The sequence below is a fragment of the Equus caballus genome, chromosome 24, assembly GCF_041296265.1.
Source record: "Equus caballus isolate H_3958 breed thoroughbred chromosome 24, TB-T2T, whole genome shotgun sequence".
Classification (NCBI taxonomy): Eukaryota; Metazoa; Chordata; class Mammalia; order Perissodactyla; family Equidae; genus Equus; species Equus caballus.
The window spans coordinates 26,302,762-26,329,667 of NC_091707.1; the positions used below are offsets into that span (position 1 = coordinate 26,302,762).

Here is a 26,906-nt window from a genome sequence, read left to right on the forward strand (position 1 = left end):
ATAAAAGGAGTGAGCACTTACTCTCAATTGAAACATTTTCTAACATTTTAGATATTTTTTGAAACTAATATTTCCCCTAAAAAATATATCTTTCATTTTAATTAAGTTAAATGTTTTCTACAGTTTTACAGTTATTATTTTTAAAGCTTGATTTTTATATATAGAAATGAATATATGTAACACAGAGGCACTCAATAATAAAATAGACATCATGAAACCACAACACAACTGAATTAATTCATAATCAATTTCGTTGCATCTTTTTGTATTACTAAATCATGACTTAATCATTTCTGATAATCATAACGTTTGTGTTTATTCCAAATTCTATAACCTTCTACAAAACTTATTTTTATTTTATGACATAAGAACTGTAATGCTTGCCCTTATTTATCACGTTGGCAGGCAATGAGCATCCTTAGATGGAAAAATACAAATGTGCAACACAATACCACTCTGAACAAGCCAAGAATTTTAAAAGCATAGGGTTTTTATTGTACTATTCCATAAACATGACTTCTGGAGTAACTAAAGATTAATTAATGTGCTTGTTTTCACCAAAGGAATATTCACCCCTAAATCATTCAGTCTTTCTCACTTTACATATATGTGAATCTTGTAATACATAAGTGAGGTCCATAATGTACCAAAATGTTGTCTAATTAGTCTCAAATTTACAAAGAAGAAGACGTGTAGAATAAATTATATTGAGATAGACTCAAGGGCATCCACTATGTTTAAATGTTTAGTGTCTGTTAAATAATCATGATGCTTTCTGTAAGTATGTTATACTTCACTTAAAAAGTTTTGTTTTTTTTAATGCTGTAGTGACCCAAATCTGCACATGCTTCAGCTTTCCTTTTAGTTCTTGACCTTAGCTAACATTGTTGCCACCAGTGGTCATTTGGCCAGAGTAAGTGTATGCATCAAGACTGCCTTCTCAACTATTTTGGTGAGCACAATGGATAGCTAATAGGTCATAAAGATTGGTTGTGATGGCGATTTTTAAATGTTGCAGTATCATATCAATGCTGTCTCATTGAACTTAATTAACTTTTGAGGAATTAATAATCAATAGCACACTGACTTATGTCTATGTTTTATATTAGGAAGTCTTGGATGGCATTTTTTCTTTTCAACCTTCTGTTATCTACCACACTCTTCCTACACTCTCTTCCTACACTCCTGATTCGTATAACTGATAATATCTTGGTTAGCCAAAGTGAGGACAAGGAATCAATTTCCTGGATCACTGAACTCGCAGTTTTCCCTTGACTTCCTCCAAAGCCTTCTTAGAACTAACGACACAGGGAACTTGACAGCTGTGGAATCATTTTGATAAGTGACTTGGAGAAATTAAAATGCTTTTCTCTCTTATATCCAAAGCCACTCAGTTCTCCTAACATCTTAATTTAGATTGCAAGAAGCAAGTATTATCTGGGCCAGAATAAATGCCCAACCAAACAAACTGAATATTTGACTTTTACCATTTAGAGAATACATTTGGGTTCGATGCTCACAGATCATACTCAACTTTATAAATAATTCTCTGTCCTGAGTTCCCTTGTATGTATGTCCCTTGTCAGCCATTTGAATCTGTAAAGACTCTTTCTGAAGATATTTTTTAGCCCAATCATCCCAGTGTAAAACAACTAGCACCCCAGAGACTAGGGAGTTCATTAATGACTCTTATCATGTGGAAAGCTAACTCTTATGAGTATCCTGCTGGCTACATAAAAAGGCTACCACCCTTTGACCAAGCACTCTGCCACTGTCTTCTTGCAGCACAAGTAAGAATACCACACAAAACTGTGTAAATCATCAGCAAGTCTTTTCCACTCCTTCCTTCTTAACAACCTCTTGAGATCACTTAATTGTGTATGTGGCCCAGGATCCTCAGTGATACATATTCTTGCCTTTTAAGTTTTCTGACCTCCACAGAATCTAGAAATATGCATATTTGTTATCATCTTCATCAAATTGAAGTAGATTTTTTTGGAGTGTGGTTTTTTGAGGTGTTTTGTTTTTGGGGGTTTTTTGTTTGTTTGTTTTGGTGAGGAAGATTGGCCCCGAGCTAACATCCGTTGCCAATCTTTCTCTTTCTTCTTAAGGAAGATTGTCCCTGAACTAACCACTGTGGCAATCTTCCTCTGTTTTGTATGCAGAATGCCACCAACAGCATGGCTTGATAAGCAGTGTGTAGGTATGCGCTTGGGATACAAACCTGCGAAACCCAGGCCATCGAAGCATGGCACACAAACTTAACCACTATGCCATGGGGCCAACCCCAACTTTTTCTTTCTTTAAAAAAATCTCTTATCCTTGCCCTTTAAAAAGAAATAATGCCTTTATTGAGATACAATTCATATAGCATACAATTCACTCACTTAAAATACACAGTTCAAGGGTTTTTAGTATATCCACAGATATGTACAATTATCACCATAGTCAATTTTAGAACATTTTCATCACCTCAAAAAGAATCCCCATCTCACTTAGCTATCATCCTCCTCCTATCCCTTCATCCCCCCAGCCAGCCCTAAGCAACCACTAGTCTATTTTCTATCTCTGTAGATTTACCTATTATGGACATTTCATATGATAAGATTATATAATATATGGTCTCTTGTGACTGACTTCTTCTACTTAGCATAATATTTTCAAAGTTCATCCATGTTGTAGCATGTATCAGTACCTTATTTCTTTTAATTATTATTATAGTAAAAAACACATTACCTAAAATTTATCATCTTAACCATTATTAATTATACAGTTCAGTGGCATTAAGTACATTCATGTTGTTGTGAAACATATCTCCAGAGCTTTTTCATACTGGATATCTGAAACTCTATACCCATTAAATAACGTCTCTCCTTTTTCCCCTCATCCCAGCCCCTGGTAACTACCATTCTACTGTCTAAGATTTTATCTACTTTAGATGCCTCATATAAGTGGAATCATGCAGTATTTGTCTCTCTCTGGCTGGCTTATTTCACTTACCATAACATCCTCAATGTCCGTCCATGTTGTATCATGTCATAGTGTATTTTGTTTATCCATTCATCCATCAATGAACATTTGGGTTGCTTCCACCTCTTGACTGTTATGAATAGTGCTACTATGAACGTGAGTGTGAAAATGTCTCTTCAAGGGGGCCAGCCCCGTGGCCGAGTGGTTAAGTTCGCGCGCTCCGCTTCAGCGGCCCAGGGTTTCACCAGTTCGGATCCTGGGCATGGACAGGGCACTGTTCATCAGGCCATGCTGAGGCAGCGTCCCACATGCCACAACTAGAAGGACCCACAACTCAAAATATACCACTGTGTACCAGGGGGCTTCGGGGAGAAAAAGGAAAAATAAAATCTTTAAAAGAAAAAATCTCTTCAAGACCCTGCTTTCAATTCTTTTGGATATATACCCAGAAGTGGGATTGATGATCAAATGGTAGTTCTATTTTTTTTTTTTTTAAGATTTTATTTTTTCCTTTTTCTCCCCAAAGCCCCCCCGGTACATAGTTGTGTATTCTTCGTTGTGGGTTCTTCTAGTTGTGGCATGTGGGACGCTGCCTCAGCGTGGTCTGATGAGCAGTGCCATGTCCGCGCCCAGGATTCAAACCAACGAAACACTGGGCCGCCTGCAGCGGAGCGCGCGAACTTAACCACTCGGCCACGGGGCCAGCCCCTGGTAGTTCTATTTTTAATTTTTAAGGAACCTCCTTACTGTTTTCCATAGTGGTTGCACTATTTTGTAATCCCACCAACAGTGCCTAAGGGTTCCAGTTTGTCCATATCCTCATCAAAACTTGTCTTCTGCTGTTTTTGATAGCAGCCATCCTAATGAGTGTGATGTGATATCTCCTTGGTTTTGATTTGCATTTCTCTGACGACTAGTGATGTTGAGCATGTTTTCATATGCTTGTTGGCTATTTATATACCATCTTTGGAGAAATGTCTATTCAAGTCCTTTGCCCATTTTTAATTGGGTTATTTGATTTTTTTATATTGTTGAGTTGTAGGAATTCTTTATATATTCAGGACATTAACCCTTTATCAGATATATGATTTGCAAATGTTTTCTCCCATTCCATAGGTTTCCTATTTTTTTCTTTTTTTTTTTTTTTTTGAGCAAGATTAGCCCTGAGCTAACATCTGCTGCCAATCCTCCTCTTTTTGCTGAGGAAGACTGGCCCTGAGCTAACATCCGTGTCCATCTTCCTCTATTTTATATGTGGGACACCTGCTACTGCATGGCTTGCCAAGCAGCACCACGTCCACATCCAGGATCCAAACCAGCAAATCCTGGGCCACTGAAGCAGAATGTGCGCATTTAACTGCTGCGCCACCAGGCCAGCCCCATAGGTTTCCTTTTCACTCTGTTGATTGTGTCCTTTGATGCACGAAAGTTTTTTAAGTTTTATATAGTCCCATTCATCTATTTTTGCTTTAGTTACCTGTGCTTTTGATGTCAAGTCCAGTGTCATGAAGCCTTTCCTCTCTGTTTTCTTCTAAGAGTTTTATAGTTTTAGGTTTTACATTTAGTCTTTAATCCATTTTGAGTTAATTTTTGTATATGGTGGAACATAGGGGCCAACTTCAGTATTTACATATGGACATCCAGTTTTCCCAGCACTAATTGTTGAAAAGACTATCCTTTCCCCATTGAGTGGTCTTGGCACCTTTATCAAAGATCATTGGCTATATACACAAGTGTTTATTTCTGAGCTCTCTATTCTATTCCATTTGTATTAGTCACAGTGATCCAGAAAAACAGAACCAATAGGAGAGATAGGAAGAAATTTTTGTAAGGAATTGGCTCACCTGATTATGGAGGCTAAGAAGTCCCATGATTTGCCATCTGCAAGCCAGAGCCCCAGGAAAGCTTGTGTTATGATCCCAGTCCAAGTCTGAAGGCCTGCGAACCAAGGGAGCTAATGGTATAAATCCCATCCAAGGGCAGGAGAAGACCAGTGTCTCAGCTCAAACAGTCAGGCTGGAAGCAAAAGGGGCAAATTCCTTCGTCCAGCTTTTGTTCTATTCAGGCCCTCAACAGATTGGATGATCCCACCCACAATGGGGAGGGCTATCTATTTTATTGAGTCCGCCTATTCAGATACTAATCTCATCTGGAAAAACTCTCACAGACACACCCAGAAATAATGTTTAATCTGGGCACCCTATGTCCAGGCCAGCTGACACAAAATTAACCATCACACCATTGGTTTGTTTGTTGTCTTTATGCCAGTACCACACTGTTTTGATTACTGTAGATTTGTAATATGTTATGAAATCAGGAGGTATGAGTCTTCAGCTTTTCTCTTTGTTAAAATTGTTTTGGCTATTCAGGGTCTCTTGAGATTCCATATGAATTTTAGATGAACTTTTCTATTTCTGCAAAAATTTCCATTTCATTTTGATTGAGATGCCATTGAATCTGTAGATGGCTTTGGGTGGGATAGACACTAAGAATATTTGTCTTCCAATTCATGAGCACAGAATGTCTCCCATTTATTTGTGTCCTCTTTAATTTCATTCAGCAATGTTTTGTAGCTTTCATTAGTCCCTCATTCCTTTTTATGGCCAAGCAGTATTTCATTGTATCTGTGTACCACATTTTGTTTATACATTCATCAGTTGATGATGGTTTGGATTGTTTTCATCTTTTGATTATTGTGCTGCAATTAATATTTGTTTACAAGTTTTTATGTGGACATATGTTTTCATTTCTCTGGGATTTGTCCTTCCTTTTAAGAAGAACTGAGTTTAGGGGCTGGCCCCATGACTGAGTGGTTAAGTTCGTGCGCTCCACTTCAGTGGCCCAGAGTTTCAGCAATTCACATCCTGGGTACGAACATGGCACCACTCATCAGGCCATGTGAGGCAGCATCCCACATAGCACAACTGGAAGGACCTGCAACTAGAATATGCAACTATGTGCTGGGGGACTTTGGGGAGAAGAAGGGAAAAAAAACAAGATTGGCAATAGGTATTAGCTCAGGTGCCAATCTTTTAAAAAAAAAAGAACTGAATTTAAATAATAGTAAGGATTCCTCTGGAAGTCCAGGCTACTAAAAGGCATATAGAGTATAACCTATATTTGTTACTTTGATTAGACCTGAAGGAAATACAAATAGAGTTCTCTTTCTTCAAAAGCTTAAGAAACCTAACACATACTTTCTCACACACACCAACTTGAAAACTCTTACACATCAGTTTTGAAAATCGTTGCTAATATATTACAAATTGAATATATGGTTGACAAAACATATACAAGAATAGTAGTCAGGGGCTGGCCCAGTGGCGCAGTGGTTAAGTTCACACGTTCCACCTCTCGGCAGCCCAGGGTTCACCAGTTCGGATCCCGGGTGTGGACATGGCACCTCTTGGCAAAAGCCATGCTGTGGTAGGCGTCCCACGTATAAAGTAGAGGAAGATGGGCATGGATGTTAGCTCAGGGCCAGTCTTCCTCAGCAAAAAGAGGAGGATTGGCAGCAGTTAGCTCAGGGCTGATCTTCCTCAAAAAATAATAATAATAATAATAATAATAATAAAGACAGATTCTGACTAGAGGATTTAGGAATTAGTCATGACTTTTGAAACTTTTATTCTTGTTGGCACTAGTTCAAATTCCTGAGCTCCAGCCAAAACTGATTGTCATCCAGAGTGGTCTGAATAGTCACTTTACGTGTTAACTTAGTGGCCCTCTTCTTATAGTCACTAATTTTTTTAGGTTAATAAAGCCAAAATCAAAGGCTAAAATTCAAATAGAATGATAAGGAAGCTCTTTCCCTTTTACTTTTCTCTTCTTAAGAAAAAAAACTTTCCTATAAAAATGATGTGATGATCATTGTAGAAAACTTGGAAATTTTCATAAAAGTATAGCAAAGGGGATAAAAGTCATACATACTTCCAAAGTAATGAAATAACAAATGCTTTATATTTTCATGTATGCCCTTCCCACCTTTTTGAGAACAAATATATCTTAACATAGTTAAGATTATACACTACATGTGCAGTTCTGCATGTTTTTTAAATATATATCGTAATAATTTTTCTGTCAATGAATATGCTTCATAAATATTACTTTAGCCTACATAATATTTTATCATAAGGATAGATCATTGTCTTTAAATTTCTGTATTATTGATCTTTTGATTTCTTTCCATTTCTCACTAATGTAAGCAACTCTGAAATAAACATGTACATAAAGATTTATCCATTTTCTTAGGATAGATTTCTAGAAATGAAATTACTGGATCAATGAATATAAAAATGTTGAAGAATTATCTTTTTATTTAAAGATTTTATTTTTACTTTTTCTCCAAAAGCTCCCCAGTACATAGTTGTGTACTTTTAGTTGTGTGTCCTTCCAGCTGTGGCATGCGAGACGCCGCCCCAGCGTGGCCCGATGAGCTGTGCCATGTCCACGGCCAGGAATCAAACTGGCAAAACCCCAGGCCACCAAAGCAGAGCGTGCGAACCCAACCACTCAGCCACGGGGCCGGCCCCCAGAATTATCTTTTTAAAGAAAATCATCTTTGGGGCCGGCCCGGTGGCGCAGCAGTTAAGTTCCCACGTTCCGCTTTGGCGGCCCAGGGTTCGCCAGTTTGGATCCCGGATAGGGACATGGCACCATTTGGCAAGCCATGCTGTGGTAGGCGTCCCACATATAAAGTAGAGGAAGATGGGCACAGATGTTAGCTCAGGGCCAGTCTTCCTCAGCAAAAAGAGGAGGATTAGCAGCAGATGTAAGCTCAGGGCTAATCTTCCTCAAAAAAAAAAAAAGAAAAGAAAATCACCTTTGAGTTGTTAAAGGATTAATGACACATCAATTTTAACACATCTTTGATGATTGTGTAGTTACTCATATTCAAATAATCTCTGCAAGTATTACTATTAATTGATTGAATCTAATCTTTCATTTCAGACAGTAGGATGCATCTCTTCCTCTGTCTCCTATTCCTCGGGATAGAAATCAGGAAGTCTGAGCCCATATACAAGCCTTGTCAGACAAGCACACATACCCATCTTGTTTATACTGCCTGTTTAACCTATTGCTCTTGACGTTCATATTTTCCTTCTTTTCTCTGCTTGCAGATGGAATGGGGCGAGTCCTTGCTCAAGATGTATATGCAAAAGACAACCTACCCCCGTTCCCAGCATCAGTAAAAGATGGCTATGCTGTCCGAGGTAAATATTTTGGTTTTCTTGAGTATCATCATACAGTGTTTTGTTTTGGCTTTTTTCCTCAGATTTTTGGCTCAGCCTAGGCACCCAACACCTGTTACATCTGTTTCCCCCTTGTTTGTCAAAATAATTTCACTTATGGATAATAGTGTTAATCTACACCTATATGTTTTCTGGCATAATCTTTATTAAAACTTTTCAGTGAGAGTACTGTAGTTACTTGAAAATTCTTGCTTACAACAAATATGTAGAGATTGATAAAAACACTGTACCTTAATTTATTCTTTTGGCCTGTACACATGCCAGATAGCAGACAATCTTGGTTTAAAGTTTTTCATATGTTTTCTAGTTGAAAACATCTATATGTTCCAAGAAATAAGAGTAGATTCCCAATACAAGGATAAAATGGGACAGTTTTTTCTGCTGCTTTAAATTCAAGCGTCAATAAGGGCTTCATAAAAATCAAGCGTGAGGGCAACCTCTGATTCCCTGAAAGGTGCCGTATTTCAAAGCTCTGAATCACCAGATGGTACTAGCAGCTCACGCCTTCAGAGTTGCCTGAGATTGCATAAAGCTTAAAAGCAAATACTAAATAGCATTTACCTGCCTAAAGTCCAATCTAAGAACCCAAAATGAAAATACAACTGAATTGTGTAGGAACTATTATTGATTATTAAGTCAAGGCTAATATCATTGAAGAAATGTCTAAAAACATCTCCCAGTTTATTAGAGCTCGTAAGAAGGCCAGTTCCTTTTTAATGGACATTTGTGGAGTCTCTTACTTGGCTTTTTGTTGGATTTTTTTTTTTTTTTTTTTTTTTTTTTTTTTACTATATCTAGCCAATTAAAACAATTTCTTGGGGCCGGCCTGGTGGCACAGCAGTTAAGTGGGCACGTTCCACTTCGGCGGCCCAGGGTTCGCCAGTTTGGGTCCCGGGTGCGGACATGGCACCACTTGGCAAGCCATGCTGTGATAGGCATCCCATGTATAAAGCAGAGAAAGATGGGCACGGATGTTACCTCAGGGCCAGTCTTCTTCAGCAAAAAGAGGAGCATTGGCAGCACATGTTAGCTCAGGGCTAATCTTCCTAAAAAAACAAATAAAATAAAACAATTTCCTCTTTTTTGTAATTAAGTACATTCATTAATCTCCCCATGTTCCAGCACCATCTCTTAGCAGTATTTCTTTATGTTGGAGGCAGTATAGCAAATGGTTAAGGTTATTGGCTTTGAGCATAGTAAGAGTGATCTGGATTCTAGTACCAGTTCTATCTATGTAACTTTGAGCAAATCATTATCACTATTATTGTTACAAATACTTTTACCTAGACTATCTCTGAAAAAAGGATAACATTCATCTAAATTGTTATTCTCCTATTCTATGTTAACAAAATGGTGGGGAGATTAATTCTTACCAGTGTATTCTTTCTCAAGAACACTATCTTAGATGCACCTCATTCAGCTCGATCTCACTAAATTAGAGTGTTTCTGAAAAAATAAATAACAAGTGCCCGATGGCTCTTATGGTTTTTTCCTACCAAATTTATTCCTTCTATAGTACTTATTATAATGAATATTGTCCAGAAAGAAAATTACTTTAGTCTTCTGATAGCCTCATTGGCTCTCCTTATTTCTTATTCCCCCTCTAAAATGTAAATTCTGTTTTGAACTTATAATTAATAGCCATATAAGATTACTATAAAATGACAAAAAATTTCTTACCTCTAGAGTCAAACAAACAACTACAGCAGATGAAATACCAAAGGGACGAGAAAGTATTTTTTACATCCTTGGTGATATGAAGTAGAAGAAAGTGAGAAAATACATTATTTGAGGCAGAATTATTCTCAAACAGAATGTTGTTCTGTGATTTTTGCATGAGGTAGCAGCAGTTCAATAAAAAGAAACTATTGCGCTTAGCTTTTCTATTTGCCAAAAAGAGCAATTAGCCTACATGAGCCATAAAAGAGCCATTCTGCTACTGTAGACTCTATCAAAGAAATTTTTATGTAAAATTATTATTCAATATCTTATTTATTCTTTTGTTTTGGAGTGGTGGTGATTTCACACACACACACACACAGAAAAATCTAAAATGACATCTCACAGTATAAAGGTTCAACAAATAATCTACCATGCAGCTGATTCATTCTTTCCTGTGAAGTGTTGCTAGTTCTCTAAGATAAGGAACATTTAACAGATACATAACATATAACAGATAACCAATGCAGATATGGTTAAAACTCAAAGTGGGAATAGTGGGTGTGTCTTTGTATGTGTATATATATATATTGATGTCATAATTAAGGCAGCAAAAGTCATCAGTGATCAAAGAGGCATTGGTCTTAGTCTTTTCTATGCTATAATATCCCCCCCAGGCAGTGTTTTGGTAAAGAGTGTCCTTGAGGCTATTATTGTGGCTCTCTACCACTGTGCTTCGTGTACCTTCTTCTCTCCACCCCCATCTTCCTTTACTCCCATTCCTTTCTCCCTGCTCCCTTTTTTTTCTTCTCCTCTGCCTCTGCCTTAGGCCTTCCAGTAATAACCATTGGTACCTGTGAGGATTGCTAACCCTCTAGGTTGCTAACTTGCTCTGGATCACTAAGCGTTAACCAGTATCCTTCAGAAACATGTGGGCTAAAACCCCAAACCAGTTGAAAGATCACTTGGCTTTAAGGTATGTGGGTTGAAAAATCAAGACATGATCAAAAAACATGACTAAGGAAATAAAAAATAGGAGCAGCTTAAAAAAATAAAAGAAACAATAGAGTGTAAAGAAGGCAAGAATCAAGTGATGATGATGTAAGTAATAGGAAGACCTATAATCTAATAAACTAAAACTGCATTCAGGAGGGAGTGTATTCGAAAGATAAAAACATGGAAAAGAAAATGAAAGTAGCATTATTACCGATTAGAATCAATACAATGTTGTTATTCTTTATATTTTTGAAGAGTTGTTTTTCCCTTCACACTGATTAAGCTAATCATCATCTTGATGCATTCACACCCTCCTATAGAGATGTGGGTGCTTATTGTCTCACAGTTTCTTCTTAGATGTTAATAAAGGCAAAAATACCTCAGAATTTCAAGTTCGGCTTTCTTAAAAATGTTCAGTTTGAAAGGCTTATCCCTTCAGAACCTGTTTTTGGATCATTTAGAAAAGGGAAAATTATAAACAAGACAGTAATTATTTTGAGAACCATGTGTAACAAACAATTTTGCAAGGATATACTAAGAGAAATCCGTGCCATTTGGATAAAGTAAATTTTAAAGCTTTTTAGTTTTTTACATTCTGATTGAAATATATGGTTACAGGAAATACAGACTATCAAAAAGAGCGTTGTAAAATTGCCCATTATCTCACTGCCTAGCCACTATTAACTTTTTGTTATACTTCCTTCTAGTTGGTTAAAGTGCATACTAAAATTCAGTATAACCTTTTTGATTTAGAGCTAGTTCTTCTTTCATGAAAGTCAAGTTCTAGGGTTTCTATTTTGTCCGTTTAAATACTTTTTGGCCACTGCTGGTTCTCCAACTCATTTGACAGGCTATTGCCTTCCACTAGAGGACACTTTGTTTGTTTGTTTTTGTCATAGCATTGGCTTTAGTATCTTCTTCTCAGGTTAATGAAGATCAGCAGTTGAATTCGTAAATAGATGCCCATCCACATCATTGCAAATGCACTGTCAAAGAGTGTTTGCAACTATACTCTTTAGTAAAACAATCCGGATAAACAATAAGGCATCTGCTGCTCTCTTTATCAGTTCTATTTATCTTTCTTTTTATTTTATTGCAGTAACATTGGATTATAACATTATATAGCTTTCAGATGTACATCGTAATATATTGCAGATTCTGTATAGATTACATCATGTTCACCACCCAAAAACTAATTACAGCTCATCACCTCACATGTGAGCCTGTTTACCCCTTTTGCCCTCCCGCCTTCCCACTTCCCCTGTGATAACCACCAATCCAATCTCCGTTGCTATGTGTTTGTTTGTCATTGTTTTTATCTTCCACTTATGAGTGAGATCATACTGTATTTGACTTTCTCCCTCTGACTTATTTCACTTCGCATAATACCCTCAAGGTCCATCCATGTTGTAGAGGACACTTTGGATGAAGAAGATGGTATTATGACTTGGGAGTATTACTCATGTGAGCAGGGAGATAGTTTGGAATAATTAATTTTAGTTAATTCTCAAAAGCTTAAAGTACTGTATTTAAGGAAAGAACATTTCTTTTACCAGTACTAACAATAAATGGGTGTTTTTCTCATGGAAGATGATAGTAAAGAATATAAAATGTCTTTCATTCATCTGTCCTAGTGTTACCTCCCTGCTTTCCATAAGAAAAGGCAGCAGATTTAAATTTCCAAACAACTCACCTGATTTAATCCCTCAGTATAATAGCAGCAAGTATTAGTCCTGTTGTGTTAGTCTTGTCACCTTTGCTTACCTCCACGCCATCTCTTCCTATAATCTTAGTTTTAGTATACACATAAATGTTATTACTTTGTTGCCTATCGTCCCATCTTAGTTTGGTTCCATAATCAGAGTAAACAAATTCTTTTTTTTTTCTTTTTTTTTCTTTTTTTTTTATTGAGGTAATATTGGTTTATAATATTATATAAATTTCAGGTGTACATCATTGTATTTCAATTTCTGTGTAGACTACATCATGTTCACCGCTCAAAGACTAATTACCGTCCATTACCATACACATATTCCCTTTTACCTCTTTTGTCCTCTTCTTTCCCCCTTCCCCTCTGGTACCCACCAATGTAATCTATATATCTATATGTTTGGTGGTGGTGGTGGTTGTTTTTATCTTCCACTTATGAGTGAAATCATATGGCATTTGTCTAACTTATTTCACTTAGCATAATACCCTCAAGGTCCATCCATGTTGTCACAAATGGCAAGATTTCATCTTTTTTATGGCTGAGTAGTATTCCACTGTGTATGTATACCGCATCTTCTTTATCCATTCATCCATTGATGGGCATTTAGGTTGTTTCCAAGTCTTGGCTATTATGAATAATGCTGCAGTGAACATAAGGGTGCAAATATCTTTTCACATTCATGCTTTGATGTTCTTTGCATAAATACCCAGAAGTGGAATGGCTGGATCATATGGTAGTTCTATTCTTAATTTTTTGAGGAATCTCCATACTGTTTTCCTTAGGGGCTGCACCAGTTTGCATTCCCACCATGAGTGTATGAGAGTTCCCTTTTCTCCACATCCTTTCCAACACTTATTATTTCTTGACTTTTTAATAATAGCCATTCTGAGGGGTGGGAGGTGATATCTGATAATAGTTTTGATTTGCATTTCCCTAATAATTAGTGATGTTGAACATCTTTTCATGTGCTTATTAGCTATCTATAGATCTTCTTTGGAAGAATGTCTGTTCAGATCCTTTGCCCCTTTTTTAATTAGATTGTTTGGTTTTTTTGTTGTTGAGTGGTCAGAGTAAATAAATTCTTAATCCCTCTGCCTTATTTCTCTGTCAAAGATATTTCCTCTAAAAGTTATGCCATCTCTATAGCCTCAGTTTATTCAGCCCTAACATGGAAATGATGAGACTCTTTATTATTAAAAATAAATGAATAGCTGTAAAGTGTTTCAGGAGGCTTAAAGAATGTTCACATATAGCTGGAAAATGAAAATGAGAGATAATTTTATGGCAAATGGCTTGGGGAAGATCATTTTCTATACGTTGCCCCAGTGAATAGTTATCTAATAGTATCAATTTTATATAAAATGATGTAATCAGAAGTCTTCAAATAAACAGGTGAACAAGACCAGAAGTGTTTTCTGGACATTAAAAAAAGAGGGTGGAAGTGGGAGCAGCTTTAGGGTCTAGCATTAAGCATGATGAATTACTTCTATAATGCATTTGCTGTTAGGATTTGGTTTATATTGCTTTTATCACTTCCTTCAAATTAAATTCTACAATTAGAAAACAGACAACTTATTAACAGAAACATCTGAATTAGGAGGGGGAAAAGATTCTAAGCCTTTACAGACATCTTTGGAATCAATCCATCTTTTCTAACAGTATACTGTGGCTTAGTTTATTTCTTTCCAAGCTTTAGGTTTGTATGCCACCATACCTCCACTTCCACCTGCTCCCACCTAAGCTTGTAGAATTCATATTGAAAATGGCAGCTTTTCTTTTACCTCTCTCTTTACAAAACCATGTACCTTTCCTTTTTTTTTTTTAAGATTTTTTTTTCCTTTTTCTCCCCAAAGTCCCCCCTCCCCCAGTACATAGTTGTGTATTTTTAGTTGTGGGTCCTTCTAGTTGTGGCATGTGGGATGCCACCTCAGCATGGCCTGATGAGTGGTGCCATGTCCACGCCCAGGATTCAAACTGGCGAAACCCTGGGCCACTGAAGCAGAGCGCACAAACTTAACCACTCGGCCACAGGGCCAGCCCCCTACCTTTCCTTTAAGAATCGTTTTGTTGGGGCCAGCCCCGTGACCAAGTAGTTAAGTTTGTGCGCTCTGCTTCAGCAGCACAGGGTTTCGCTGGTTCAGATCCTGGGCGCGGCCATGGCACCACTTGTCAGGCCATGCTGAGGCAGCGTCCCACATAGCAGAACCAGAAGGACCTACAACTAGAATATACAACTATGTATGGGGGGCCTTTGAGGAGAAGAAGACAAAAAAAAAAATGAAGATTGGCAACAGATATTAGCTCAGGTGCCAATCTTTAAGAAAAAAAGTGATTTTCTTAATTTGTATTTATTATTCATTATTGTGATTATTTGATTAATATCTTTCTCCTCCACTACGTCACTGGCTTTAAGAGTTTTGTTTTAGCCACACCCATAGGAAGACACACGTTAAATACATCATACATCACAAGCCAATAATATATACAAACATATACAACATACACAATACATATAAATATACATATGCTCACATATATATAAGCAAAAGTAAGTTTCATGAGACAATATTCATCCTTACCATGGATGATGAAATATACCTTCTATTCTTTTTCATTTAAAAAATTATTTACAGGATGATTTTACTGCCCATCTCCATTTATGATCCAGAGTGAAAAACATTGCAACAGACTGGCACTGCATTAGAATAGAAACAATGTCTGGTTTTACTCTTTACTCTGTCCCAGCACCTATTATGACACTTGGGTCATAGAAGACACTCAGTAGACATTTAGTAAATGAATGAAAGAAATAAAAAGTTTTAAAGTGTATTATTTTTAAAGTATTATTATCCCCATTTTTATCAACAGCAAGACTGAAGGTTAGAGAAAGGTTTAGTAATTTGCAGAAAGTCCTGAGGCTAATAATAGGCAGAACCAGGATTCAGATTCAGCTTTGTTTTACTCTAAAACCATGTTAATTTCCCTTTGTGCAAGAAGTAAAAAGAGAAAATGTCTAGATTGCTTATAGGAGATGGCAAGTTGGTAATATTTCCAGTAGAAAAATGACTAAAAATAAGTTTATTCACATCTGCGGTGCAGTTAGTGCAGAACTCTGACAGATGATTGACTTTTAATTTTCTACAGTAAGAAAATCGTGATTTGCTTTAAGATACTGCAAAAATAAAGTGGTGGGATAGATGAAACAAGATTGGTGAAATGTTGGTAATTGTCAAAGCAGTGATTTATATGTCTATTTTAAGTTGTTCATTTTTTAAAAATTAAATAAAAAAGAACCCGTGAAAGCAGCATAATAAGAATAGCATGGCAGGAAAACTATTCTTGTTTTTACAAGTGAACACTGAAAATACGATAGGATTCCAAAAACACAAGAAAGCCAAGAGTTTATTGCCTGAGATAATGTCTGTAAAGCAGAAGATACAACATCTAGTACATAGAAGAGACCCAATGTTTATTTTTTGTCCCTCTCCACATCAGGTTAACCAAAGCCATCTATGCAAAAAAATAAAGTGACTTATTAGAAACAGTATTGTATATAGGCCTTTAGAAAAAATGCCACTTTGTAATCACATAAAGAGACAATGAATTTTGTAGGTCCTTTTTAAAAGAAGGAAAATATCATTTATTATTTTTCACTATGATTGCAAATATAGTTAAAATATTCATATAGAAAGTGTTATCTGGGGCCGGCTCGTGGCCGAGTGGTTAAGTTCGCGTGCTCCGCTTCAGCGGCCCAAGGTTTCGCTGGTTCAGATCCTGGGCACGGACATGGCACAGCTCATCAAGCGATGCTGAGGCGGCCTCCCACAAGCCACAACTAGAAGGACTCACAATTAAAAATACACAACTATGTACCAGGGGGCTTTGGCAGAAAAAGGAAAAATAAAATCTTTAAAAAAAAAAAGAAATAAAGTGTTATCTTTTCCGTGTATGTGCCCCAAACCCTTACTGTATGCAGATGACATGGAAGTAATGGTTGTGATCATTAAACTCATTAGATAGGCATTGCCTGTCCAGAAGTATTGGTCTGAAATCCACATCATATGTGAAGAAAACCCTTTTGAATACATTTATCTCCAGGAGTATTTTTACACCCAGCCGTTACTCTTCTGTATGTAGGGGAAAAAAATTGGATAAGAAGTTTTTTCCATCTCAATTCTGAAAGTGTTTCTTCCAATTTAAAAAGAAATAATCAATGGAAAATGTGATGCAGCACTGCCTGTGTATTCTAATTCAGAAATAGCATTTTGACAGATTATTAAAAAAGAAAAAATACTATACTGGGAATTAAGAAACTGTATTTTAGTCCTTGCTCTATACTAACCAGAACTTGTTCAAAGTACTTAAGCTTTTCTACCTGTATATAACTCATTTCCTTCAAATGTCAAATGAAGAAAAGAATATATGTTCTTCCTACTTCATTATGTTAATTATGAAGATCATACTGGATTATAAATAAGAAAACAGTGTGAAATAGTTAAAATTTATAGAAAAATAGAGAAATATGGAAATATATATATATGTACATATACATCTCCATAAGTGTGCACACACACATCACACACACATACCCAAGGATAAGGTGGTATTTATTTAGTAGGATAGGCTAAAAGAACTTCCTATTTAAAACGTACAAGTGTGGAAATTAAGGAGCAATAGAAAGACTATCTCCAGTGACACCAAGAAGGAGCACGCTTAGGGCCACTTCTGTTGTTTTTTGTGAGTTGTGGATACCAAAGATCAAACCATTAGTAACAAAGCCATTGTCTAGTCTAGGAGATGAGAAAAGTATTCCACTTTCCTGAAGCCTTATCTGATCATTTGAGTCAGTTTTGAGAATTCTGGCTCTAGCTTCTTAGTCCTTGCTATAGATTCATTCTGATGTTTGTTCTTGGTTCTGTTCATCCCACAGCTGCTGATGGCCCAGGAGATCGTTTCATCATTGGGGAGTCCCAAGCTGGTGAACAGGTGAGCTTTATAGGCCTGAAAGGCCATAAAGATTTCAGTTTCATGGACTTTCAGGATCTAATTCTAAACTTCTACCATCATTTTAATGGAAATCTTAGAGAAGGATTAGGTTATCAAAGACATTAAAATTTGGTTCCCATGAGAAAGAACCAAAAGAATTATTTCTTAACTGAAAGAATCTGCATCTGTTAATATATGGCATGGTGTTGTTGGTATGTCTCACAGACATGCCCCACAAGCATTTTCTAGCCCTGTTATTGGATGACTCTTTCTTCCTGTGTAAACATTAATGTTCTGAATATAACTTCAATTTCTGAGTGGTCTTCTCAGACTTTTTCCCAACTTGTGTTGAAAATGGAAATTTAGAAAAAGCAGATTATTTAACCTTTCTAGCTAATCATTTAGATTAATTTTTCTCATTAGGAAGCTAGTCAGGGAACAGGTATACATATATTTCTATTAAGAAATTAAGCACTAATGGGCCATAATGGAGGTACAGTAGAAGTCCTCTTAATTTAATGCCTTTGATACCCGGTAATTGGCTGTTTAATTGGAAATAAGTTAAAGTGGGAAGTTATTTTATCTTTTTAAAATAAAGATAAATTTAACTTAAATGAATGTTTGTTTGTTAATAATTTGATGGAGAGCCAAGGCTTTTCTTTTAATAAGTACCTGCTATTTGAATTTATGTCTAGTCTTCCTTACATAAATCACATCTGAAAGAAAGGATATTTGCAAAGTATCTAAGAATAGAATCCTTCTAAATTTTTATTATATTTTTATAATTTTTTACAGTTGCTTCACCCACACCTAATTTGACAACAGTGTTTTTTAGCAGCATTTTTAATTAAGTTTTTCCAAAGGTTTAACTTAATTTTTATAGGAAAAAATAACTCTTTTCACATTCATGTATCATTGGGTTTTGTAATATTTTTTAAGTTACATAATTCAGTAGCAACTATTGCCACAAACTGGCACAAACAAGTTTGGGGACAAGTTCAACTGAATCTTAGAGCAGTAGTTTACAGGTGTACAAAAGAAGAGTGTAACACCTTCAAACTTAAATTGTGCTGTGGGCATCATTATGTTTAAGAGGAAATAGAGAACATGCGTTAATCCAATGAGTTGTGAAGGTTGGGTAAAAGAGCTCGTATCTTATTAAATAGAACTAGAGGAAGACCAAGACGCTTTTCTACTGTCAAGTACTCGCATTATATAAAAATAAAGGAGGAAATAAAGAAAAAAATATATATATGGCAGTTTGGGCAAAAGCTGTGTCCCACGTATTTTCTTCCTTGGCTTAGCAGGTACTCCCTTATGTCCTGAAAATAGAGAGGGGTTGAGGAAGCATATAGAGAAGGATGGTGCCAATGGTAGTGACCCGAATCACTCCCCATCTCTACGTCCATGAGGAATACTGTATACAGATCTCTGAAGCTAAGCCTGGCACTGTAGTGATTAGATCGTGTTCATACTGTACACAGGCTGGTTTTAGTCCCCATGACTCCTTTCCTAACAAAAAGAACAGCTAGGCCTGGGACCCTTTTTTATAAATGACTTACATTGTGATCTCATAATTTATTTGACTTCTTGGTACATATTTCCATCAACAATGGACATCTAAAGAATCTGTTTTTATAACAAAGCCACAAAATATCAATTATTCAAGGAATATGTCTTTGATCTTCAGTCGAGTCTGGCCAACATTCATCAAACATACTTACTACGTGTAGCAGGCGCTATGGGAAGTTTTAGGGATATGAAGTAGCTTAAGATGTGACTACAACTCTTAAGGAGTTTATATCTAGTGGAGGAGACAGAGTATAAACAACTAGATATAATACAATGTGTTACATTTTGAACTAGTGCTTCAGTCATGTGCTGTGGAGCATAATAGAGAGGTTGAGCATTTCATCCTAGGAGGATTGGAGAGATGACACTGCAGCTGGGCTAAGAGAGTTTTACAAAGACAGAAATGAGAAAGGGACATTCCAGGCAGAGAGAACAGTTTAAGTCAAGACCCAAAGATGTTTTAAAAATTGCATGGAGGTGCCAGCCCCGTGGCTGAGTGGTTAAGTTCACGCACTCTGTTGCCACAGTCCAGGGTTTCGCTGGTTCAGATCCCAGGCGCAGACATGGCACCACTCGTCCGGCCATGCTGAGGCAGTGTCCCACATAGCACAACCAGAGCCACTCTCAACTAGAATATATAACTATGTTCTGGGGGGCTTTGGGGAGAAGAAGAAAAAAAAAGAAGAAGATTGGCAACAGATGTTAACTCAGGTGCCAATCTTTAAAATAAAAAATTGCATAGAATGCTTAGGGAACTGCAAATAATTTATGGTAGCCACAGCCTAGTATACATAGGAATAGGTAGCAGATTGTTAAGGACCTTGTGGACTTCTTAAACTTTATTTACTAGTTAAGACTTCCAACTGTACTAGAGAACTAGGAGCATAAGAAAAGTTATAAAACTTAAAAGTTGTCAACTTCTTGTAAGTTCTTATAAAAGTTTGATGGGGAAAAAAATGAAAGTATACAAGAAAATGGAATTTTTCTTCAATTATCCGTGATGTCTGTCATCTATATAACTGTATCTATATCTATATATTGATATACTATATAATATCTATATAACCATATAACTGATGTATCATACAGACTTTATAGTAATCTCAGAGATCTTACAAGAGCCAAACTGCTCACTTATTGAAAGTAAATACCCTTAAGCATTAGGGTGCCATTGCATACACTGAGACAGTGATTTTGGTTTCTTGGTGTACCAAAATACTTGACTTTAAATCACTTATAGTTTGGTCCTATTGATTAGCCCTGAACACTTTGAAAGAAAATACTACGTAATTATAAAGTACTATCATTGGACAAAGCTCAAATCATCCAACTCAATACCTCCATTAAGGAAAAATCAAAATTTTAACTGTTTTTACTTTATATAAATATGTAAAGCATATCAACAAAAATAAAAAAGAATTAGTTACTAGTCTTAACAATCTAAAAGAAGTACTTCATGTATTGTTAGAGTTTTTCAGTTGATTCAGTTCAATTGCAGTTTATATGTCTCCTCTAAGCGGATATATAAATGTCTTTATATATGCAATAATATCTTTTACATTAGATTTAATATAAGTGAGCTGGTAGGAATCCTTCACCTACTACTTAGAATTACTGGTCTTGGAAAGGAGCCAAATTTTTTATTTAATAACCATACAAAAACCCTCCTTAGTTGGTTCAAGCCAAGGAGTGGAGAAAATTACTGGTAAAACTACAGTAAAACTTAAAGTAAGTTTACAGAATATGATACATTGAACCCAACTAATTGAGGCAGGGCTCCAGGCTAACACACTTCAGCTTAAGAGGCAACTGCCCTGAAACTCGCTTTAGGATTCACTTTCTGCCTTGGTCAAAAGGGCACTTTCAGGGGCCAGCCTGGCAGTGCAGCGGTTAAGTTCCCACGTTCTGCTTCGGTGGCCTGGGTTTCCCGGTTCGGATCCTAGGTACAGACCTATGTACCACTTGTCAATCCATGCTGTGGCAGACATCCCACATATAAAGTAGAGGAAGATGGGCACACCTCCCACATATAAAGTAGAGGAAGATGGGCACCGATGTTAGCTCAGGGCCAGTCTTCCTCAGCAAAAAAAAAGAGGCTTGGCAGCAGATGTTAGCTCAGGGTTAATCTTCCTCAAAAAAAAAAAAAAAAAGCACTTTCAGCAAAAGAAATACTTCCTTAGGCCTATATTAAATATCTTTGTTCCACAAGCTCCAAAGATAGTTTTGGCATTAGCACCTCTACTAAAAAAACACATATATTGAGGCCAGCCCTGGTAGTGTAGCAGTTAAATTCACACACTCTGCTTCAGTGGCCTGTGGTTCGCCAGTTCAGATCCCAGGCGTGGACCTGGCACTGCTTATCAAGCCATACTGTGGCAGGTGTCCCACATATAAAATAGAGAAAAATGGGCACAGATGTTATCTCAGGGCCAATCTTCTTCAGCAAAAAGAGGAGGACTGGTGGCAGATGTCAGCTCAGGGCTAATCTTCCTCAAAAAAAAAAAAAAAAACACATATCAACTCAAAACTTTAATTTTTTTCATCAAAAATCACTGCACTGCAAAATGGTCATATATAGTGGATTAAGAGATGTCTCAGACAAGTAGTAATATCTGGGGTTGAAGGTTTTTTAAAAATTTAATGTATTAAACCCTACATTGTTCATTTTAAATCCTATGCATTATCTTGGTAGAATATTACATTAAAGTGTAACAATTCTGAATAAGGCTGGAATGTCTTTTATTCTAATAACAGAATAAGGGGATATAAGGTACATAGTTCAGTGCCAGATCTGATCCCAAGAATCTCTTTCTCCAGTGACTGTGGGAGAGTAGCAGGGAGAACACTGGAGTTGTAAGTCAAGAAGGACTGCATACTTGATGTAGTTGTTGTGATAATGAGATCATGCATGTTCATTCATTCATTCTGGAATATTTATTGACTGCCAACGTTGTGCCAGATACTTTCTAGGCGTTAGGATGATAAAGCAATAAATATGTCTGGAAAAGGGATGATTAAAGAAGGTTAATGCAGGGACTACATCTAAGATATAGAAAGGGTTAAAGGAAATTAACAAAGAAATGTGAAGCACCTAGGTGCTAGTAACACTGAGATTCCATTACCACCTCTAGATCTGAAGGGACAAAGGCAGAGAGTCATACCTGGACCTGGGGAGATTCATAGCTATGGGAGAGGGCCACCCAACAGGAGCTGTAGTCCTCAGTGGTAGAGATGACATAGCCATCACCAAACTGCAGCCTAGCTGGGAAAGAGCAAGAGGAATAAAACCCTACTTTTCTCACTCTCTCACCCTCTGATCTCTTGTTAGTCCTTCTCATTGACTGAATCTAATTAGCAGCCAGAGTGATGGAACCTGGTTGCGACAGTCCATAGAGGTCAGCCTTCTGGGCTACAACACAGGATAGAGAATGGGGATGTGATCTGGAGAGGCCAACAGAAAACAAAACAAATTCCTATCTTTGTAGAGCTTATATTTTAGAATATAATAATGCACTTAACGCTGAACCTAGCATAGATTGAGGCTTCAATAAATAGTAGCTGTTGGTGGTATTGTTTGCAGCAATAATATTATGGAAAGAAGCTTTTTAAGCCTTTTCTAATAAATAAATTTCCAGTTTTACTTTGTTCATCTAATGGAGGAATATTTTTCCTTAACTGTTCCCTAAAATTTTTTTTAAACGTGGTAAAAAAACACACAGCATAAAATGTAGCATCTTAACCATTTTTAAGTGTACAGTTCAGTAGTTTTAAGTATGCTCACATTCTTGTGACCCAAGATTTTAAATACTTATGAAGCAGATATCTTTGGAAAGATAGCTTTTTTATTGGGGAATTAATATTATCTCAGAATTTTCTTTTAGGGGAAATCTGAAGCATTCATTTTCCCAACTCCAACCTAAATCATGACCCATGACAACCGACTCTTCTGAGGCCAGACCAATCCTATGAGATGGATCTTTCAGAAATCTGCTTTTCCGTATGCTGGGGGAGTTTGCAGGGCATATCCTGTAGTCAGTCTCCCATACCATCCATATGAAAGCTCAGATGATGAAAATCTGGGATATAATGTTGTCATTCATAGAATCATATTGCATGGCATTTTCTTTCTTAAAGATTCTTGAATCACTTTACATATATTAAGAAAATTCACGTTATTTGAGTGAGAGACAATAGTGGCAAATGTAAGTGGCAGTTCTTCAAAAGGAAAACAGGGTAACAAGAAAGACATCTAATAGTCATTATCTTAAATCAAGTTAAAGTTTCTTTGGTATAAGTGCACCTGTTTGTGACTTTTATCACATTGGCCCAAAATTAGTAAGACTGTAAGACTTTCCTTTTATGGTTTGTTTCTAAAAATATTCCATCTCCTGCAGACTTTTCCTTTGCAGCAGCAAAGTAAATCAATTCTTTCTTACATGTTTGCATTTTCAGCCGACTCAGACAGTAATGCCAGGACAAGTCATGCGAGTTACAACAGGTGCTCCCATCCCCTGCGGTGCTGATGCAGTAGTACAAGTGGAAGATACCGAACTTATCAGGGAATCCGATGATGTACGTCATTACCAGGTCTTACTGCTCCATTTCTATGGCAATATTATAAGTCATGCCCATTTTCTGCAATGTTTATGAGATTAACTCAGTTTTTTTTGGTTATGTTAAGATCTTGCATATATGGGTCTCCAGTAAAGAAGGATTTGCCTTAGGCTTGAAAATCTTTTGTTACAGGAGAAAATTTTTATGATCATCGCTGTGATTATAGCAGAATTTGAACCACATTTGATCCGAGAAATTTCACATGCAAACGAGTAAAAAAATTACCTCAAGATAGAAGAGCAGAGATATTAACTATTGACATACCTTCTGGCTGAGAAATTTGCTCATCAGGACAAGCTTCTGATAAAATATGAAGGAGAATTTAATAGAGAAGAATTTAGCATAGAACATTTGGGCCAGTTCTTGAGTATTACACTAAGCAACTAAACCAGTTCTGGTTTTCTATAATTCAGGAATATCTGTGCCACCAAATGACAGCCTGGAGATATTAAATTGATGTCAGTTCCCCCTCTATTGCCTTAAATAAAGAACCTGGGATCTTTTTTGGTCTAAGGAGGCCTTCATCTCATTGAAACTAGTGATGAGTATTGAAACCAGAGGTTGAGCCACTAATAAAAAAATAGTTTCAACCGAGGTTTTAACAACTGGCTACCTTACTCATTTTGTGAAGAAGTTTAAGACATCTTATATTTTAAAAACTAGAGTTAAAAATAAATATATATTCTCCTGGGCTCAGTATAGAGTAAAATTCAGCCATGCTGAGAGACAGCCACTTTTCTTGATCTGGGGATTTTCTTTTTAATCACTTTCCCAACATGTTAGGCTTAGAAAATTGAACTCTTGGCATACAGATCACATTGCCTGCTGTTAAAACTGTCCAGCAGATTTACTGGCATCAGAGAAGCCAGCAGAGTATTGAAATCCAGAACACATGCATCCACAGACTCTGCCAGATGACAAGACATAGTTCCAGTGTCACAATATTATTCACAGCCCATAAATGTAAAATTGATGATCACCATTAATTTACAGAAACCTACTGCCAGGCAAACTATAAGTCCTTCCCTCAAATTTCTGCAGATATTTGGGAACTTTAGTGTAGTGTTGTACCCATGATTCGTGGGAACAGAAGAGATGGGTTATCTCCATGCAAATTCACTGTGTCTATTAGGATAGCCACATACGTATATATATTTTGTTTTTCCTTGAAAATACTACTTACCAAGTAGGATTCAATATTTGAATTGGTACATTTTTTAAATGCTTGCAAATGTTTTATTTATTTATTTATTCCTTGGCATCTAACCTAGTTTTTCAGGAAATTCATTGTGTTCAAAGGGTTTAGCAGATAGTTTTATTTTTCTCTACATTTGTATATATTCTGAATGTAAAAGCATTTGAGTAGCTAAATTCTGTTGATCAGAAATTCTGTTAGATTGTTCTTTTTGAAATTACGTGACTTATTCTTATCACAGGGCACTGAGGAACTTGAAGTACGAATTCTGGTGCAAGCTCGGCCAGGCCAAGATATCAGGTAAGTTCATAACATATAGAATGTATAGCCAGCTTTTGCTTCTCCATGATCATAAACTCAGGAAAGCATGGCTATTATAAATCCACAGCTCAATCATTAGTCAATTAGCCATTAGCTTTCAGGGCTTTTAACAAGCAGCAAAATGAATTTTTCTGAATTCTACATCCCATGTCTGCCCTGATTACTTTTTCGCGAAGATGGTAAAGGCAAAGTAGATAGTCAAAAGCAACATGAGAAGGAGGTAAAGTCATGAGCCTACATAATCCATAGCTAATTCTACTCCTAGATAATCCAGAATTTGGCATTAACACAGATAATTCCAAAACTGGATATTTACACAATTAGCTGACAGCCCCTCCTCTACTGACTACCAATAATGATGGAATAATCTGCTCCTCTTTATATACAAGATGAGACTGCTGTCCTACCATAAGTAATGCATGTACTTTAAATTATTTTTCTTACAATGGAATATGTTTGCTCTGACTCCATTAATACTAATTTGTTAACATTTCCTTGTGACAATGCTACACTTCTCCTCTCCCTGTGACAGCAGGCCGAGTGAATGAACCTGTGTAGCCACAGAACTGGACCAGCTAAGAGGTCCCGATGAAAACTATGTCCACAGCTGGAACCTCAGCAGCATTATTCTCTTCACCACAAAGCTAACAAGCTACGGACCTCTTATCATTAATGCTCTAGATATTTTCATGTAAATTCTTGCCTTAAATCAAACAAAGTTTGCAACTGGTGTTTTTGACTGTAATGTAGTACAAAGCAATTTGTAAAATAATTTTCAAATATGAAGTAACATATTCCTTTTTAGCAGTAATACATACAAATCTTATTTCTGTCTTCTGTTATGTGATTTAAACTTTTTAATTAAAAAAGCATGGAGTTTTTAGAATCTCTTCATTTTATTATTTCGATTCTACGTCATCTTGTCACTTTTTCCCCCCTTGAGTGTCCTCCTTCTCTGACACTAAATTTTCCCTCTGAGTTGAGAAAATATTATTCTTAGTCTTATTGTTTATGGTTCTGCTTTGACTTTCAGACCTATCGGCCATGACATTAAAAGAGGAGAATGCGTTTTGGCCAAAGGAACCCACATGGGCCCATCAGAGATTGGTCTTCTGGCCACTGTAGGTGTCACAGAGGTTGAAGTTAATAAGTTCCCAGTGGTTGCAGTCATGTCAACAGGGAATGAGGTAAAAAAAAAAGGGGGGTGAGGAAAGAGTTTCAGATAAAAGTATTTCTGACATTTGACATCTGTTCTGTGTTGTAAACAGAACATTGTGGGTTATATGTCTTACCACATTCCTGTAACAGGGAAATAATAAATTGGCCTCAGCATAGTCCAAGTGCAGAAGATGAAAAGAAGGAAGAACTAGAAATTATATATTAAGAAATATTCCCTTCCATTTATTAGAAGGAACTATTACAACTAATGGCCCTTCCACACGCTTGGTACATACAAACAAAGAACGTTGACTGTTAGCTATAGGTATTCAACTGTGCAAACTCAGTACTTAGTGTATCAGGACAATGAATTGTACCCACTCTGCTGCTAAGATGATGGGCCACCTAAGTGTGGGAGGTAATTCAATGAATCAGGACACCATGGCTAATCCTAACTTCTTCTTGCTACAAG

At 36.7% G+C, this 26,906-nt stretch overlaps 1 protein-coding gene across 50 annotated transcripts in view; it reads left to right on the forward strand.

Annotated features, from left to right (window-relative positions):
- GPHN (gephyrin) overlaps positions 1-26,906 on the forward strand; it is a 562,862-nt gene that overhangs the window by 459,790 nt on the left and 76,166 nt on the right. For 28 of the 50 annotated variants that reach the window (XM_023627936.2, XM_070249606.1, XM_070249611.1 and 25 more), the window contains 5 exons: positions 8,091-8,183; positions 17,519-17,574; positions 23,599-23,718; positions 25,197-25,255; positions 26,310-26,463. In XM_023627936.2, the coding sequence (XP_023483704.1) occupies positions 8,091-8,183; positions 17,519-17,574; positions 23,599-23,718; positions 25,197-25,255; positions 26,310-26,463 (482 nt within the window). Of the gene's footprint in view, positions 1-8,090; positions 8,184-17,518; positions 17,575-23,598; positions 23,734-25,196; positions 25,256-26,309; positions 26,464-26,906 lie in introns of all 50 variants that reach the window. The other 22 variants (XM_023627927.2, XM_070249610.1, XM_070249616.1 and 19 more) reach the window with 1 other exon arrangement.